The sequence below is a fragment of the Acartia tonsa genome, chromosome 13 (genome assembly GCF_053477335.1).
Source record: "Acartia tonsa isolate MP-2025a chromosome 13, ASM5347733v1, whole genome shotgun sequence".
Lineage (NCBI taxonomy): Eukaryota > Metazoa > Arthropoda > Copepoda > Calanoida > Acartiidae > Acartia > Acartia tonsa.
In genome coordinates this window covers 37,198,689-37,217,082 of record NC_137272.1, presented here as the reverse complement: position 1 = coordinate 37,217,082, position 18,394 = coordinate 37,198,689, and the positions used below count along the sequence as shown (strand labels likewise).

The following is an 18,394-nucleotide window of genomic DNA, read 5'->3' as shown; positions in this document are numbered from 1 at the left end:
ATGAATTTTTCTCCAATTTCTAAATAATCGAACGTCATCCTTTAAAAAATTGCTGCTACACTGTACACAATATTTATATATCTACAAAATACTAAAAATCTAATATAATATAATATTTATAACAAATTATAACTAAATTGAGGTATTTATCTAAGTTATTGCTTTTAATAATTCACATATAGTAGCGAGGACTATTATTCCCCTATAGAATCACTGTATTAGACTTTAAAATATTTTACAATTAAAATTAATGAATTAAGTCTTAAAAAGCAGAAGGGTATAAGACAATGGCCAAAAATGAATGTACATCCCCAAAGATGATACACAAAATAACCCTTTCTGCATATTACAATTAGTTATTGGAACATTTGGACACTTGAACCAAACAATCAAAATGCATAAAAGTCCCAAAACGAATAAGAAAACGTTATTATAAAACTTTCATAAATTTTTAAAAAGGAACATTTTTACTACTCCTTGATAAACTCTATGTCATGTATTATATCAACAAAAAAAGGGCAATAATATAATCATTAGGATATTTTTGCATGGTAATATTTCATTTTAATATCAAGGAGCTATAATATTAGTGTTAATTGAATGCTATAGAGTAAACATGGGTATACGTGGGTATTGTGAGAGATTCTTTCATGCCCTGATAAAATGTTACTCCCAGCTGGCTAATTTAACTGTACTCCCCCTTCAGATTTTACACAATTCCTTTCTCTGACCATTGAGGAATGTATTGGGCAATGTATAAGGACTATATTAGCAACCTTGATTAATGTCAAAAATTCTCCTGTCACAATATTCACGTATTTTATATTTTTAGAATATGTTGGTAGAGATGACAACATGAGGGCGAGACATCTGGTGACTCTTTACATAACTATAATTATAGATACTCCAATCCTTCTTCAAGTTCTACATAGTCCATCTTCTCAATGGCTGGCATGGCGGGAACAATAACAACATGAGGGCGAGACATCTGGTGACTCTTTACATAACTATAATTATAGATACTCTAATCCTTCTTCAAGTTCCACAGAGTCCATCTCCTCAATGGCTGGCATGGCAGGAGAAATAACAACATGGGGGCGAGACATCTGGTGACTCTTTCCACAACTATAATTAGTCTTAGTCTTCTTTGGAGAGGATTTCAAACTCCTAAATTAAAATAGATTATTTCAAAGTTTGTTTATTAGAGTATTCAGTTGGTCTATGATACATGTCAGGTCCAACACCTAAAGGGTCTTAGATTAAATAAAATCCAACTGACAACCACCCCGTTGAATGTACAAACTTTATATAGAGGTCCTAACTATCTCCTAACCCTCCCCTAAATCAATAATAAACCTTCACAGGAACTTTGAGAAGATATAATATAAATTAAAACCATTGTGGTAAAGCAGTTAGCAAGATATTTTAGTTCAAACGGACACACAGACTCATATGGACATCCTATTACTTTTATGCATGGATTATGACACTCTAAGCATAATGATACCTTGGGAAAAGTCTAGAAAAGTCAGGTTCACTGAAGCTATGAGCTCCAAGGCCCAGGCTGTTGGCTGTCAGACGATGCTTTTTTATTGGAGCTGTCACCTGTTCTGAGTGCGCTTCACTAGACCTAGTAAACAATTTGTATTAAAAATATCTCTTCAATGAAATCAAATTGCATCAAAATAAGATTTTTAATAAACTATTTAATAGTTTGCAATTTTGAAAAAATTATAATGTTAAGGTTGGTACAAATGGAATGTAAAAGAGAGTATTATAACATATGATTTGTTACATAAATCTTACTTAAGAAGAATAAGATTTTTGTCTTTTAAAACAGCTGCAAACAAATATTTCTACAAAAATATTAAGTAATTCAAAGCAGAAGATAAATCATATTTTATATATAGAAATTTTATGACAGGCTAATTGAGTTATAGAGTAGATTCGCAGTTGTCTGGTGGATTTTCAAACAAAAATCAAACGTCTATCTTCAATAACTGCCAAGTAATTCATAATTTCCAACAGAAATTGATTGACTTTCAGACTATAACTGACAGACTGACAGACCAAGTAAAGCTTCGTAGCTTTGTTACTAAAACAAGGATGACAACATCCATAAAAGCGAAGCACTGAAACGGTAGGACAAACGGACATGAACACTTATATAGTGTCAGAACTGAATAATCAGAATATAAATGTATAAGAGTTGAAGCAAAATTGTAAGTAAATTTGTTGAAAAATTGCTTTATACAGGATAATGTTTATGGACATACTTACATATTTAGGACTTGATTATAGAGTTGCTTCGCTTATAACATTATACTTTGTTGTCCCAGGAATCAATATACCAAAAATCAGATCAAACGGATAATTAGATCACATAAAAATTTGCTGTTAAAAAAATTAGAAAAATCAACATGTTTAAAATGGACGTACGGACATTCTGGTAATGATTATAGAGTTGCTACGCTTTCTAAATCGTACCTAACTTCTACAGGAATCATCATGCAAAGTTTGAAATCGATAGGACAATTCTAACATGCCTAAATTAACGAAAAAAAACTATTTAAAAAAGTAAAAAAATCAACATGTTTAAAATGGACGTACGGACATTTTGTTAATGATTATAGAGTTGCTACGCTTTCTAAATCGTACCTAACTGCTAAAGGAATCACCATGCAAAATTTGAAATCGATAGGACAATCTTAATATGCCTAAATTATTGAAAACGGACGGACGTACGGACGGACCGAATCTAATTATAGAAAAGCTTCGCTTTTAAAAACTTACTGGAAAGAATAATCATCACTGTTAATTTGTTCTTCATATTCACTGCACATCAAATAGTTCTCAACCTGGAATAAAATCCACTTATAGTTCAGTAACAGGATATTTGGCTGTCTGTCTATCTGTACTGAATGATCTCGGTAACCTTTGAACCTATATTGTTCTTCTTTTACAGTGTTTTTATAACTATTTGGAGGAGGAAACCACCGCCCTCCCAAGAGTAATAGCCCCTAAAAAAATGGCACCCCCATTCAGGGGCGTCCAAGCTTTTTATTTTGGGGGGGGTAAAATTTTTTTAGGGGGGGGTAATTCGTGTTTGGGGGGGGTAAAATGGCGCGCGAAGCGCGCCGCAAATTTTTTTTACCCCCCCAAAAATTTTTACCCCGGGGGTAAAATTTGCTTGGGGGGGGTAATTACCCCCCTGAAATCTGTTGGCAGGGGTAAATTTAGTTTACCCCCCCCAAAATTTACCCCCGGGGTAAAATTTTTGGGGGGGTAATTTAAATTTTATTAAATATATAGTATTAAAAATGCGCGCGAAGCGCGCAAAAAATTTTTGAATGGTAAATTTTGAATGGGGGGGGGGATAATCGCCCCATTACCCCCCCCTTGGACGCCTATGCCCCCATTGTTTATATTCTATATTTTTAAAACTAAAATTATATGTGTTGGGGTGTCGATTTCCTCTCCTAACTTCATGTGCCCTAAAGAGGCCTCTAAGGGTGTAAAGGCTAAGGCTTTAAAAAGCTGCAAAGTACTTAATAGCAAAGCTGCTCTACATTCTACAATTCATGGTTGTCAGTCTCTAGAGCTATGGAGGAAATGAGATTTTTGGCTGCAATCCACGTTGGATAACAATCCAACTTTTTGGACTGTTTGGGCTAATATGGCCCATACTTAAGCATCGGGTATAAAACCTACTTGATCTTTCGGTAAAGGACGTATAAATTTTATTGTTCATAATCATATCTTTTCTTTCTTTATCTTTTTTTATGACCCCTTAATATATGCCCTATAAGTCACTCTGTCTTTATTTTTTTTGTACTTATGGATGTTATGGATTCTTTTCTTTTTTTAACAGGCATTTGGTCTCAGACTGACGAAGTTATGAGAACTTTACTTCTAAAAAGTGTAATAAAAATTAGAAATTAAATATAATATTATCAGTTAATAAAAACAAATATTTAACACTGTACAGATTTTTAGTAGCGAAGCTACTCTATAATTCACTTTGTCGGTCCATCCGTCAGTCGTCAGTCAGTCCATAATTCTTGCCTGCTATTAAAGATTAACAGTTTAAATTTTTTGTTAAATTTCCTATGATATATGCGCATCTAATATATACATTGTGTTGTCCGTCTGTCTGTCATGGTTCAAAAGATATAAACGTTTATTTTTTTAAGGTTTTGTGATTTTCTTAGATTTTTTGCATTTTCTCTTTTTTTCATTGTTATGAGAACGTAACATCTGCTCAATAACTAACTTTGTCTGTATGTTCTTTACATGATTTTTTTGTGTGTTTCGCTACTTATGGATGTTGTCATCCTTTTTCAACAAATATCTATAAAAATAGACAAATTTTTTTTATCACAAAATAAGCTTATTATCAAAATGTTAATCCAAAAATATTCTGATCATAACAAAGTATATAGTATACTTGGATATTTTGATATGGGACTTTTTTCCTTAATTTAGATTGCTACTATAGCCATCAGCTATTGGTCAATACGTTCCTCCATGGTCAAGGGAGGGGATGGGGTAAAGTCATAAGAGGAGTTAATGGGGGGTAAAGTTATAATAGCCAGGAAAAAGTTTCATATGAAAATAAGCAATATCCATGTATTTCTATATCGATTATCAAAACATATTCTAATTAAATATAAGAATATAAAAAAATCCCAAGTGCTACTTATGTTGAGAGCCTGCTGTTCTTAAATGTAAATTTACGTAAATTTTAATCTAATACTGGCTGACTATTTTTAACAAATAACAATATCCTGATATAAAAGTAACAGGATGTCTGTACTGAAGGTATGTTCCAGGAAGGTTACACCTATTATGTGGAAGGTTATCACCACCCTCACAAGAGAAATCACCATTATAACCCCCCCCTGCCCTAACTTTTTAAAACTTTTTTTAAAACTAAAATTTCTTAAGGTTTGACTCAAGATCCCTCTCCCTAGAGGCTTTTAGGGGGGAGGGAGGGGGGAAATAATAGGGACAATCAACTTTCACCAAAAACTTGCCAGGACCTATGAGAAGCTACACTATAAAGGAGAACCATATCGGTTTAGCGGTTAGCGAGATATTTTGCTACACACAGAAACAATGTTACTTTTCAGAAAGACTTACCTTATTACAGCTTGTTATACAGTCTCCAAGAAAGTCCAGAGCTTCTAACTGGTCTAATATGTGCTCCTAAAAATATATATTTTAAAAATAATTTGCAATCTAAATTAAAAGGACCAAATATATTTATAGTAGTCTTTTTCTAAAATATGGTTCTTGCTAATTTGTATCGAAACTAGGGGTTATGCCCCTAGCATCTAGGGGTAATGCCCTATGAGTTGATGGAAAGTCCTCTTTATATTTGTATAGATATTGTTCCTAAAGCTTTAGATAGTAATCAAGATGTCAAGCCAAAACCAAAACCATTATCAAATTATTCCTCTACTCAAAGTTACTCTCTGTGACAATTATATTTTTGTCACTGGACCCACCTCCCTAAGAAAATAGCTTAAAACCATTGCAGGATCAATAGCTATTTTTTGTCTGAGGAGCCAGGCCTAACCGGTTCAGTCATTACCGAGTTCTTAAGCTTCATATAAACAGACAAACATCGTTATTAAGAAGGATGACAACATACATAAAAGCGAAGCTCGGAAATTGTAGGACAAACGACTATAAAAACTTGTAGAGTGTCAGAACTAAGTGATTATAGAGATGCTCCGCTTATAACGTTGCACTTTGTTGTCACGGAATCAGTATGCAAAAAATCAGATCAATTAAAAAATTTTTTGACATAAAAATTTGCTGTTAAAAAAAGTTAAAAATCAATATGTTTAGGGACATTCTGGTAACGATTATAGAGGAATCACTATGCAAAGTTTGAAATCTATAAGACAATTCTAACATGCCCAAGTTAAAGAAAAGAGCTGGGGACGGACTGACGGACCGACCCTAATTAAAGAAAAGCTTCGCTTATAAAATGATTGAAAATTATGGAATATACTAGCAAACTAAATATACAAATATTGTAGATGCAAATATCATCATTTATATAAGTTATAACATTTTAGTAGCGAAGCTACCATAAATCGAATTTTCTGCTTGTCCGTCTTTCTGAAACGTTATGGGGTAAACGTGATTTTCTCGGCTCCTATTAAAGATAGACAGCTGAAACTTCTTTTCAACTTTCCCATCAATATGGAGCATAATTAAGTATAAAACATGGCGGTAGGAATGTTTTTAGGCAGGTTTTTAGCTATTTTTCATTTTTTCACACTTTTCCCCAAATCATTAGTGTTTTTGGTTCCACTTCATTTTTTTTATTACAGATTCAAAATTAAATTTCTTGTTGTTCCCATGTTTTTTGTGGTCAAGTATGATATGTCCTATATTTGATATTTAATATTTAAGGTATTAATATTTAAAGTAGCTTTTTTGATTTTTTACCTATTTTCTCATATCTACGGTATTTTTGGTCCCATTTTCAAAGTTTTTATGTACAATCCAAAGAATATATTTGATCTTCTTTTGTATAATAGTATCGAAATATATAAAGTAGTAAGCATTTTTTTGTCTGTCCCGAAGGATCTCGCTAACCGCAAACCGATCGGGTTCTCCTTAACAGGTTAGCTTCTCGTAGGTCCCGGGAAGGTTAATAACTATTTTCTTCGGGGGTGGGACACCCCAAACCCCCCCCCCCAAAAAAAAAAAAAAATATTCGCCCCCCCAAAAAAATTTTTTTTTACTTTTCCTTTTAAAATCTAAAAAAGGAAATTGGGTTATAAAATTCGACTCTCTCCTCCTCAAGTGCCCCTAGAGGCCTCTAGGGGCGTAGCCGCTAGTTAATTTAGATATAAAGAAAGAAAAAAAACATGTTAGAAGGTTTTATGATTTTTTCTAAAATATTTTTGATTTTACCAAATGCTCTTTAAATCTCCTTATCCGTATTCTTTTTTATGCTTCGCTACTTGTCATGTTGTAATCCTTGTTAACCGCTTCGCTACTTGTCATGTTGTCACCCTTGTTAACCTTGTATTACGACATATGAAACAACCAATCTCACAAAATATGAAAAGCTAATAATCTGTAATACAAAGTAGAACAATGTCTGTCTCTCCGTCTGTCTGAATTTTAAGGTCTCGGTAACCGCTGAACCGTTTGGGTTTTACTCTTAAGGGAATATACCTACTGGTCCTGTGGTGGTTTTAGGCTTTTTTTTGTAAACTAAAACATATAAGAGGGGCATCGCACCCGTGTAAAAATCAATACCCTCAATTTTTTCGTTTTTTATAAATTACGAACAAAAAAGCCTTCTAGGGGCGAAGCCACCAGAGGCTAGGGGCGCAGCCGCTAGTAGTTTATACACTATTACCACATCCTTCTAATATCCTGTTATAGGCTTTATCTTCAGATAGAAAACAACAATATTTTTTAGTAGAAATTTTCTCAAGAGTTTATTGTCTCATTAAGATTTTATAACATGACAAATTAATTCAAGATACCCTATCAATAAACACCCACATTTGGTATTCTTACATAAAAGTAACAGGATCTCATTAACCGCTGAACCGATCTGGTTCTCCTTAAAAGTGTAGCTTTTAATAGGATCTGTAAAGGTTCCTAACTATTTTGAATGAGGGTTTAACAATATTTCCATGAGAAATCGCCCCTAGAAAAATTTAATTTCTACTTTTTCTTTTTAAAACCACGAATAAAACCCAAGACCTCTAGGAGGTTATTTTTGAATGGGTAGATAAATGCAGAAAAATAGCCTAAAACCATCCAAATATTAAAATCGAAAACAAAAATGGCCTAAAACCATCCAAGGACCTATTTGAAGGTTTATTACAATGGAGACCCTAATCGGTTCAGGGGTTAGCGAGATCCTTTACATTACAGACCAAAAAAAACTTACTACTTTAAATAATAGGATAAGATAATTTAATAAATTTGGAAATTTACTCATTTATTAGAGAACATAATTTTATTTTGCTCTCGAAAATAAACTTTGTTTGGCAACCATCCTAATATTATTTGATAAACCCCCTCTAAACAAAAACAAAGTTTAGAAAGATAAACAAGCCACAAACATTCTGCAGATTATTATGTCTGGGAGCAGAAAATATCGTACAAGTATGTTTATTCAGTTAATGCAAGCATGAATATTGTCAATTTCTTTGATGCAGCTTATAGTGCCTATAAAATATGTCGTCATACAATACAAATGACCAATTATAGGCCAGTATGAAGTAGCTTGTAAATGCCTATAAAATGTCTTATTAAAATTTATACCTAACCCTAGGTCAAAAAATAGGAAGTGTGTACGCCCACTAAAATTCTTGGGTGTTTATTACTCCCCCACCGTAAACAAAAATTTTAACAACCAAGAATATTAAGAAGAGGGATAAAAAATTGTACTTTTTGCACCACCCTTTATTGTTACTTAATCTTAAATACATGACATTAATAATGAAGGTGGTGTGGGGAAATGATCTAATAGGCAAAATGCACAGCTAGGTATTTCAGCTAAATTCAAAGAACCAAAAAGTGTTAACTTTAATATATAGAAAACTTACTAATGTTGTTTTTTTTATTTTTAAATATCATCTGTAGTGAATAAATTTACAAAAAAAAATATTTAAAATTATTTCATAAATTAAACACAAAGAACCAGGAGGGCTTTTTTCCCCAAAATTGACAAACTTTAATAAAACTACTTTGAATGTGTACTAAGTTCTCGCCTGGTTTTGATAATATTGCAAATATATAATCTCTTATATTTGTATTGAGATCAGGGCTCGGCAATCGCGACTGAGCTTCAAATTTAAACCTGTTAGGATTCTTTGAGATGGAGGGTGGAGGGGGGGGGGCATGTTATTTTCAACCCTTGAACGTTTAAAAATAAAGATTCTTACCTTACTGATATTGGCAAATTGTTCATAATTGAGGGTAAAATGAGGGGTTTTAGAGTTTAAGGGAATGGAGAGAGTTATTTCCTCATTTGGACATTTATAAATAAAGATTCCTACCTCACTGATATTGGCAAGGAGTTCATTTTTTCCATGGAAATGATAATTTGGGTCTTCATCTTCATCATCCTCCAACTAAATAATAACATAGACAGCTTTAAACGGACATTAAAATGAAAAAAAGTAAAGATTAAAACTAGTTTGTTTAGCTTTGAGGGGCCGAAGGCCTGGGCTAATTTATGATTTTTCTTTTAGTATTCGTTTAAATAGTTTGTAATACTATACATGATTTTCCAGAATAACTTTGAACCTTCTTAAAGTTCAGCAGATATTGATCGGCTTTAAAGTCAAACAAGAAAATATTTTCAAAATCAACATCTACTTTTGACAATTGAGGGGAGGAAGGGGAGACGGGGCCTTCCACTTTACCTTTTAGGTTTAAAAAGAGAAAGGATGTGCAAGGTCTTCCAATGGAGGAGGTAAAAGCGTCAATATCCCCAACCCTCAAATGAGTTTAAAGTTTGAATTGTTAATCCGCCTCCAAAAGAAAAAATAAGCTTGGACTATGTATATGATATAAAGATTATTCCCCAAAAATTTTCAATTTTGAAATTTTAACCCCCCTCCCCCCCCCCCTCCAAATGAAAAAGCTTTGACGCTCTTGGGAGGATGGAGTTTATCTTCCCTCAAATGGTTATAACCTTCTCTGAACTTTAAAGAAGCATATCATTCCAGCAATTTACATGATTCTTCAGTAAATACCAAACAGATAGTCAGATGCATAGACAGTGATTAACATGATTCTTTAGTAAATACCCAACTGACAGACAGATGCATAGACAGTGATTAACATGATTCTTTAGTAAATACCCAACAGACAGACAGATGCATAGACAGCGATTAACATGATTCTTCAGTAAATACCAAACAGACAGACAGATGCATAGACAGTGATTAACATGATTCTTTAGTAAATACCCAACAGACAGACAGATGCATAGACAGTGATTAACATGATTCTTCAGTAAATACCAAACAGATAGTCAGATGCATACACAGTGATTAACATGATTCTTCAGTAAATAAAAAACAGACAGACAGATGCATAGACAGCGATTAACATGATTCTTTGGTAAATACAAAACAGACAGACAGATACATAGACAGCGATTAACATGATTCTTTGGTAAATACCAAACAGACAGACAGATACATAGATAGTGATTAACATGATTCTTTAGTAAATACCAAACAGACAGACAGATGCATAGACAGTGATTAACATGATTCTTCAGTAAATACCAAACAGATAGTCAGATGCATAGACAGTGATTAACATGATTCTTTAGTAAATACCAGACAGACAGACAGATGCATAGACAGCGATTAACATGATTCTTCAGTAAATACCAAACAGACAGACAGATGCATAGACAGCGATTAACATGATTCTTCAGTAAATACCAAACAGACAGACAGATGCATAGACAGCGATTAACATGATTCTTCAGTAAATACCAAACAGACAGACAGATGCATAGACAGCGATTAACATGATTCTTCTGTAAATACCAAACAGACAGACAGATGCATAGACAGCGATTAACATGATTCTTCTGTAAATACCAAACTGACAGACAGATGCATAGACAGCGATTAACATGATTCTTCAGTAAATACCAAACAGACAGACAGATGCATAGACAGTGATTAACATGATTCTTCAGTAAATACCAAACAGACAGACAGATGCATAGACAGTGATTAACATGATTCTTCTGTAAATACCAAACAGACAGACAGATGCATAGACAGTAATTAACATGATTCTTCAGTAAATACCAAACATACAGACAGATGCATAGACATTCTGTCACTCTTTTTAAAAGATTTGATGGACAGAGAAACGGACGGATGAACAGCTGATAACATAGTGTCAGGCACACTGACATGAAAAAAAGATTATCAAATAGAATATGTAAGACCATAAGTAGGAGATCAATAACAAGCTAACTTATTTGGATTTTGATACATTCTTTATATTAAAATGAAAAAGGAATTTTTAATTAATACAATATTTTATGTAATGTATTTATAGAAATGAAATATTAAGAGTTTTAATTTAAAAACTCAGCGTCACAAATAAAATACATATTTTTTTTATCAATTAGTAAATTGTAAAGAACGCTTTGAATCAATTTATTATAATCACATTCATAGACATCCAGAGGGTGGGTCAAAGGTTTTTTCCCCTCAAACATTGAAACCCCTCATTTTCCCCCTCTAAAATTCAAAATACAATCAATTATCCCCCTCAAATATTGAAATCCCGCATCACCCCCCCCCCCCTCAAAAATTTAAAATTTATTCAATTATCCCTCTCAAACCTTTAAGTCCCCTTATTTTACCCCACTCAAAAAAAGCTTGGATGTAATTGATTGCATTGTATATTGTATAAACTTTTGATTCAATAAATTACGTCTTTAAAAGATGATTTTTTTTCGAAGAAAAATTATATTAAATTTCTATTATTAAATATTATTTTTTGTGCTCTATAACATGTTTTTAGTTTAATTTACTATAACATATTAATATTTAAAGAAACGAAAACAAAGTTTTGAAGAATTAATTTTTTTCTCAGGCCCAACTCACAAAAATAGCATAAAACTACCCAAGAAAAACTAATATTTTCTTATTGTATATTGTATGTTATTTATGTAAGTTCAACCAAAAAAACTGTGGGAGGAAATTAATTTATCTAAATTAATATTCTAGAATCCCCTGTGGCCATGCTCTATGAAAAAAATTATAATGAAAAATTAAATTAAAATAAAATATTAAATCTTAATACATAATGGTTAATCAAACACTTTACTTAAGTTAAACTGTAATTTAAACAATAACAAGAATGACAACATCCAAAGGTAAGAATCAATCTAGCACCCCAACCAATAAGCCGATCTTTATGAAACATGGTTGAAATATGCATAATGTGAATATTCAATCATTTTATCAGCCCTCTATCCTAAATAGGAATTGAGAAAATTACGAAAACTGGAAAATATAGGAATCTATCTAGCACTGCAAATTAATAGATAAATCTTAATGAATCTTCGTGAAAATATGTAGAATGTGAACTTATTTAATCCCTGCAAATTGCATCTGTCTATCTTAAAAAGGAGATGAGAAAATCATGTTTCCCCCAATTCGTTTTAGACGGATAAACGGACGGATATTTCCGAATATAGAGTATCTTCCCTACTAAAAATAAGTAAATTATATGATTTATTTTTAAAAATTACCTTTATTTCAGGGTTCATAAATTTCAGTAACAAACTATTATTGTTTTGGGATACTTCGTCCTTAAAAATAGATAGATAAATTCATTAGATGAATAGATAATAGTTATTTATCGCATCGTATTATAGACAGCTTTCTGTTGGTATGAAAATACAAAAATTATAAGATTAAAACCAGTTTTTTAGCCCCAAGGCGGTGGAAGGCCCGTGCTCTCAAAACTAGTTTTATTGATAGGATTTTTTTGCAATATTCGTGGTAAATTGTCTCTAATGCTAAGTATGATTTTTTAGTACGGCTTAAAACCAGTTCTAATCCAGCGGATATTTCGAAGCCATACTGGAAAAAGATAACTGCACGAGAAAAAAACATTATGTAATTCTTTTAAAGCAAATCTCTGACGAATTTATGACTCAGATTTTTATATAAAATTATCGATCCGACATTCTTGAAAAGTTGATAAGTGGATTAATTTGGGATAATACAATTTTTGTTGAAATTTTCTATTTTTAAATGCTTCATTAAAAAAACTGGAATAACATCATCTCTTAAAGTATATTACACTCTTTCTATTGGAATCAAGATACTTGACATAAAAAAAAGGTAGAACGATGTCTGTCTGTTATTATGTTGATAAAGATCTCATTACCCCCAAATAGACTTTTCAAGGATTTAACCCTAGCTGGTACTAAGATGGTTTTAAACTATTCAACTGGGGGGGGGGGGGAGTTACCCTTTTCAACAAAAAATATTATTTTAAACTATAATTTCATCTCCACAATAATGAATAATTCTTTGCAAGTTTAAAAATTATCAATGAAAGTGTTGGGTTTTCATCCCTACAACCATCCTCACCCCCCTCTAAAAAAAGTATGTGCCAAGCTTTTATTGGCTAAAGGCTAACCTACTAAAAAAGAGACACAATTCTGTAACGGCTTATTTGAAAGATAACTACTTTTTTACATTTCGGACTTTACAAGGAAAAATATGTATCTAATATTAGTAAATATCAAAAATGAAAGTATCAATACATAATTTTCGGAATCACAAACGTTTGAATAAAATTAAGAGACGGTGTAATGCAAATTATGTGTTTTCGTTGAAAATTCTTTTTTCATGTGAATTTACATGACTAATAATTGATTTCATACTGAAATATGAATAAAAATGAACTAATATTATAATTTAAAATCATTTGTAGTAATACCTTCCTTATAAGAAGCTTCACTGCAAAAGAAAAATCCTATTTGGTCCGACGATTAGCGAAATCTTAATCCACAAATACACACAGACACCATGTAATTGAAATAGAATACTTGGATATTGTGAAAGATTAACACATACCCTAATAAAATGTTTCTCTGAGCTGGCTAATATAACTATACCCCACATTATTACTTTACCCCATCTCCTCCCCTGACCTATTGATCATTCATCCTGTTACTTTTATATTAAATAGACGATAATTCAGGCGAAGCAGGGATCTAAAGGGATAAGACAATGGCTGATAAATTGATATAAATCAACAATGATGATACAAAAATTATCCCTTCTGTAAATTAAAACTAGAAGTTGGAACGTTAACTTGAATTAACCAATCAAAATTCACTAAAGTCGCCTAAGTTGTTCAGCCAACGAATAAGAAAGCGTTATTATAAAGCTTTGGGGACTAGTGTAATAAACAGCTGATTGTCCTCTCTGCCCCTGGGTCTGGCTGTGAGTACTGCTTACCTGTAAACTTGGGAAGTGATAGGAATGGGCAGAACCATGGTCAGACAATATTTCACTATAATAGATAGATAGATAGATAGATAGATAGGAAGGGGAGAGCCATGGTCAGACAATATTTCACTATAATAGATAAATAGATAGATAGATAGGAATGGGCAGAGCCATGGTCAGACAATATTTCACTATAATAGATAGATAGATAGATACAGGGATAAGGGATGGGAAACGTAAGAAAATATTATTCCAGGCCTATTTTCCAACTAGGCCTAAAAAACTAGTTTCGGGATGACGCAGTAGTTAGATTTGAAAACTATGAACAATGATGAAATAGCTATTATATGAATAGTATAGAATAGAATTCAGGTAGTTGATTTCACCAATCATAAAATATAATAAAAACTTTCCAAAGAACCAATATGTTAGTGGCTTTAAGTAGAATCCCGTTATTACTTCGCCAACCCCCCCCCCGCCCCCCCCCCCCATTTAAAAAAAAAGTTTTTTTGAGATGGTTAAATCTGATTTATTTTCAAACATTTTAAGGAGGGATCTACTTCACCCCAAAATTTGTATTTAGAAATGAACACCGCTTTAGCCCCCCAGCTTTAATAAATAAATTAAGTAGATTTGAATAAGTACATGGGTAACATTCTATCAACAAATTGTTCCATAGCATACATATAAATTAAGAATTTTTAAAAAAATTAATTTTACGTTAAATATTAACAGAAAAGTTCAATTAAGTGTGCATTAATTTTTACCAAAATTAATGAAATTTTTTTTTTAACAAAACACAGTACACTTTTATTTACATATTGAACTAGTTTTGTATTTGTAATCATTTAGGTGGGTTATCAATTCCACATGAAATGTAACTTTTAAATTGAGTTTTTCACATTGTTCTAAAGTATAAAATGTTGAATCCTACTCAGTCTTCAAAAAACGATCTCTCAATTTATGTTTTGCTATATGGACATTTATTAATGTGTAGGTTTAATAATAAGTTGATGTGATTGAACGTCATATATATTGTTGTCCTTCTGATAGCAGAAACTTTCCATTGTTGTCTTTCTAATAGCAGAAATTTATGTTTGCTTGAATTAATTTAGCCAATAATGAACTGGGGGACGCGTTTGTTATTAATAATTGGTTAATGCTAAAAGCAAGTTTCAGGTTATTGGATATTGGCCTACAGCCAATGAGGAACTGGCGAAAATGAGTTGATTTTATAGACAAAAAAGAAAAGTTGCCCCATCACTTTTAAAAGGAGGCTGAGACCTAATTTTCGGCCAGGTTTCCCATCCCTTATCCCTGGATAGATAGGAAGGGGCAGAGCCATGGTCAGACAATATTTCACTATAATAGATAAATATATATATAAATAGGAATGGGCAGAGCCATGGTCAGACAATATTTCACTATAATAGATAAATAGATAGATAGATAGATAGATAGGAATGGGCAGAGCCATGGTCAGACAATATTTCACTATAATAGATAGATAGATATATAGATAGATAGATAGATAGGAATGAGCAGAGCCATGGTCAGACAATATTTCACTAAAATAGATAGATAGATAGGAATGGGCAGAGCCATGGTCAGACAATATTTCACTATAATAGATAGATAGATAGATAGGAAGGGGCAGAGCCATGGTCAGACAATATTTCACTATAATAGATAAATAGATATATAGATAGAGAGATAGGTAAGTAATTGTTAACAACATTATGTAAATGGAAAAAAAACGGTCAGATGTTTTATTAACTACTAGCGGCTTTGCCCCAAGAGGTTTGATCAACCTATTGTGTTATTTAAATTTAAAAAGAAAAATATTTTTTTTTGGGGAGGGGGTTTTCATTTTATGGGGGGTTGGGGGTGTCCCACCCCCCCCCCCCCCAAAAAAAAAGCTTAAAACCATCAAAGGACCAGTAGGTATATTTCCTGAAGAGTAGAGCCTTATCGGTTCAGTGGTTCAGACAGACAGAGAGACATCGTACTACTTTGTATTATAGACTAGCGTATGCGCCCCTAGCATCTAGGGGCTCTATATTCAAAGGGATATGGAAGGACAGAAAAATAGCTTAAAACCATACCTAGGCTTATTTATAAAAATAAAATAGCCTGAAACCATCTTAGGGCCTATAAGAAGCTTTCCTCTAAAGGAGAACAATATCGGTTCAGTGGTTAGCAAGATCCTTCGCTACAAACAAAAAGAGCTTAGTACTTTATATAATAGGAATAGCGGCTTCGCCCCTAGCCTCTAGGGGCTTTGCCCCAAGAGGTTTGATCAATCCAATTTTTCGTATTTTAGATTTAAAATAAAAAAGAAAAAAAAAATTTTTAAGGGGGGGGGGGATTTTTTTTTGGGGGGGGGGGGGGTAGTCGACCCCACTATTTTAATTTTAGTTTTAAAAAGAAATTTTTTTTTGGGGGGGGGGTGGTATTTTTCATTTTTGGGGGGGTTAGGGGTGTCCCACCCCCAAAGAAAATAGTTATAAACCTTTCCAGGAACTATGAGAAGCTACCCTGTAAAGGAGAACCCGATCGGTTCAGCGGTTAGCGAGATCCTTCACTACAAACAAAGAGACAAACACACAAACAGACAGACATCGTTCTACTTTGTATTATAGATAGATAGATTTAGACAAAGAAAAAGTAACATTTAAGAGGTTTTATCTAGAGATGATATCTTTTGGAAAGGTTGAGTTACTCGCCCCCAAAATAAAAAAGAAGCTTTATTGTAAAGGATAATCATATGTCAGTTCAACAGTTTTTGAGATCTTTCCCTACACAGAGGTTCTCTGTTATTTTGTATAACGTGGTAAAATAATGACTTTTTAATTTTGCAATAATGTTCTTAATGTCCTATGCATGAATTCAATTTATTTAATTACCGGATTATTTGAGATTTAACATTTTAATATTTACATGGATTTATCTAATTAAAAAAAAAAATTATAAATTACTTCCATTTAATTTATCATATATTTTAATCTTGTAAATTAGTAATTCAAAATCTTGTGACGTAATACGTAGTAAGATAGAACAACGAAGCAGATTTTAAAAAAGATTTTTTTTATAAAAAGCGAGCCTCTTTATTATTAGGGTCGGTCCGTCAGTCCGTAACGGTTTGCTCTTTTCGTTATTATAGGCATGCTATAATTGTCCCATCGATTTCATGGTGCTTGCTGTTGTAGTTAGGTACGAAGCGTAGCAACTCTTTAATCGTAACCAGAATGTCCGTGTAACCAAAGCATCTCTATAATCAAGTCTCAAAAATGTATGTAAGTCCTTAAATAATATCCTGTATTTAAGCAGTTTTTCAACAAATTTACTTAAAATTTTGTTTTGACTTTTATACATTTTATTCTTATTATTCAGCTCTGACACTCTTCAAATGTTAATGTACGTTTGTCGTACTGTATCAGAGCTACGCTTTTATAGATGTTGTCATCCTTGTATCTATAATACAAAGTAGCTTGATGTTCGTCTGTCTGTCCGTCCGTCCGTCCATCTGAAGCTTAAGATCTCGGTAACCACTGAACTGATTGGATCCTACTCTTCAGGGTATATACCTATCAGTCCTGTGGTGGTTTTAGGCTATTTTCTTGGGGGATGGGACACCCCCAACCCCCAAAAAAATGAAAAATTTCCCTCCCCCAATTTTTTTTTTTTCAGAAGATTTCCTAGGTCCTTTATTTTTTTTTGCAGAAGATTTCCTTGGTCCTTTTTTTTATGCAGAAGATTTCTTTGGTCCCTTTACGAATTTCGCCAAATTTTTTTTTTTATCACCTCTTGGGGCAAAGCCCCTAGAGGCTAGGGGCGAAGCCGCTAGTATTAGTAAAAAGAACCTTACCTAATTCTCTGGCTAGAAATTTCTTGTTGAATAATGACGACATTTTCCTCTCTGGGGCCACCGGCGCAGCTGATTTTTGATAGCTCGTCTTCTACCACCCCTCCTCCCACACCTCCCTTCACTCCTACCCCTCCTCCACGCACGCCCTATTATAAAAGTTGTTCGTGGATCTAGTGGAGTTCATGTTAAAATGTTCTGGTAACGGATAACTTAAAAACTCTATTTCAACTGCATTTCACAGAACTGCAACAGATCAAAGTTCGTGGATTTTTAAAAAATCATCTCATGGATTTTTAAAGAAAAATTATTATTTTTAACACTATCGTCCATTTCTTAGAAGCAAAGCTACTCTTTAAAAATACAATATGGAGGAAACAAGATTTTTTGGCTATTTATGATAAACAGATTAAATTTTGGTTAAGATTCACTGCTCCAATAAGTACCCAACATTCTATTGACTTAATTTATTTAATCAAACAAAATTTAGCATAAATAGATATTTAGGTAATAAATGATCGAG

General features: G+C 32.8%; 1 protein-coding gene across 1 annotated transcript; it reads right to left on the bottom strand.

Annotated features, from left to right (window-relative positions):
• Window positions 1-282: 282 nt before the first annotated feature.
• Window positions 283-18,014, bottom strand: LOC145303696 (uncharacterized). The gene is made up of 8 exons (XM_080145298.1): window positions 17,875-18,014; window positions 14,016-14,070; window positions 12,290-12,349; window positions 9,048-9,122; window positions 5,143-5,208; window positions 2,794-2,858; window positions 1,508-1,630; window positions 283-1,167 (listed from the first exon to the last, which is right to left on the bottom strand). Exons 3-8 carry the CDS (start codon window positions 12,305-12,307, stop codon window positions 1,014-1,016), a joined length of 501 nt encoding a protein of 166 aa, XP_080001424.1. The 5' UTR covers window positions 12,308-12,349; window positions 14,016-14,070; window positions 17,875-18,014; the 3' UTR covers window positions 283-1,013.
• Between the last annotated feature and the right edge of the window lie 380 nt (window positions 18,015-18,394).

Excerpts from the sequence above, each read along its gene's own strand:
- LOC145303696 (XM_080145298.1), bottom strand. Across the intron at positions 1,631-2,793 it reads AGTGATGATTATTCTTTCCA|GTCTAGTGAAGCGCACTCAG; the intron begins GTAAGTTTTTAA and ends ATTGTTTACTAG. Across the intron at positions 1,168-1,507 it reads TTTTCTAGACTTTTCCCAAG|GAGTTTGAAATCCTCTCCAA; the intron begins GTATCATTATGC and ends ATTTTAATTTAG.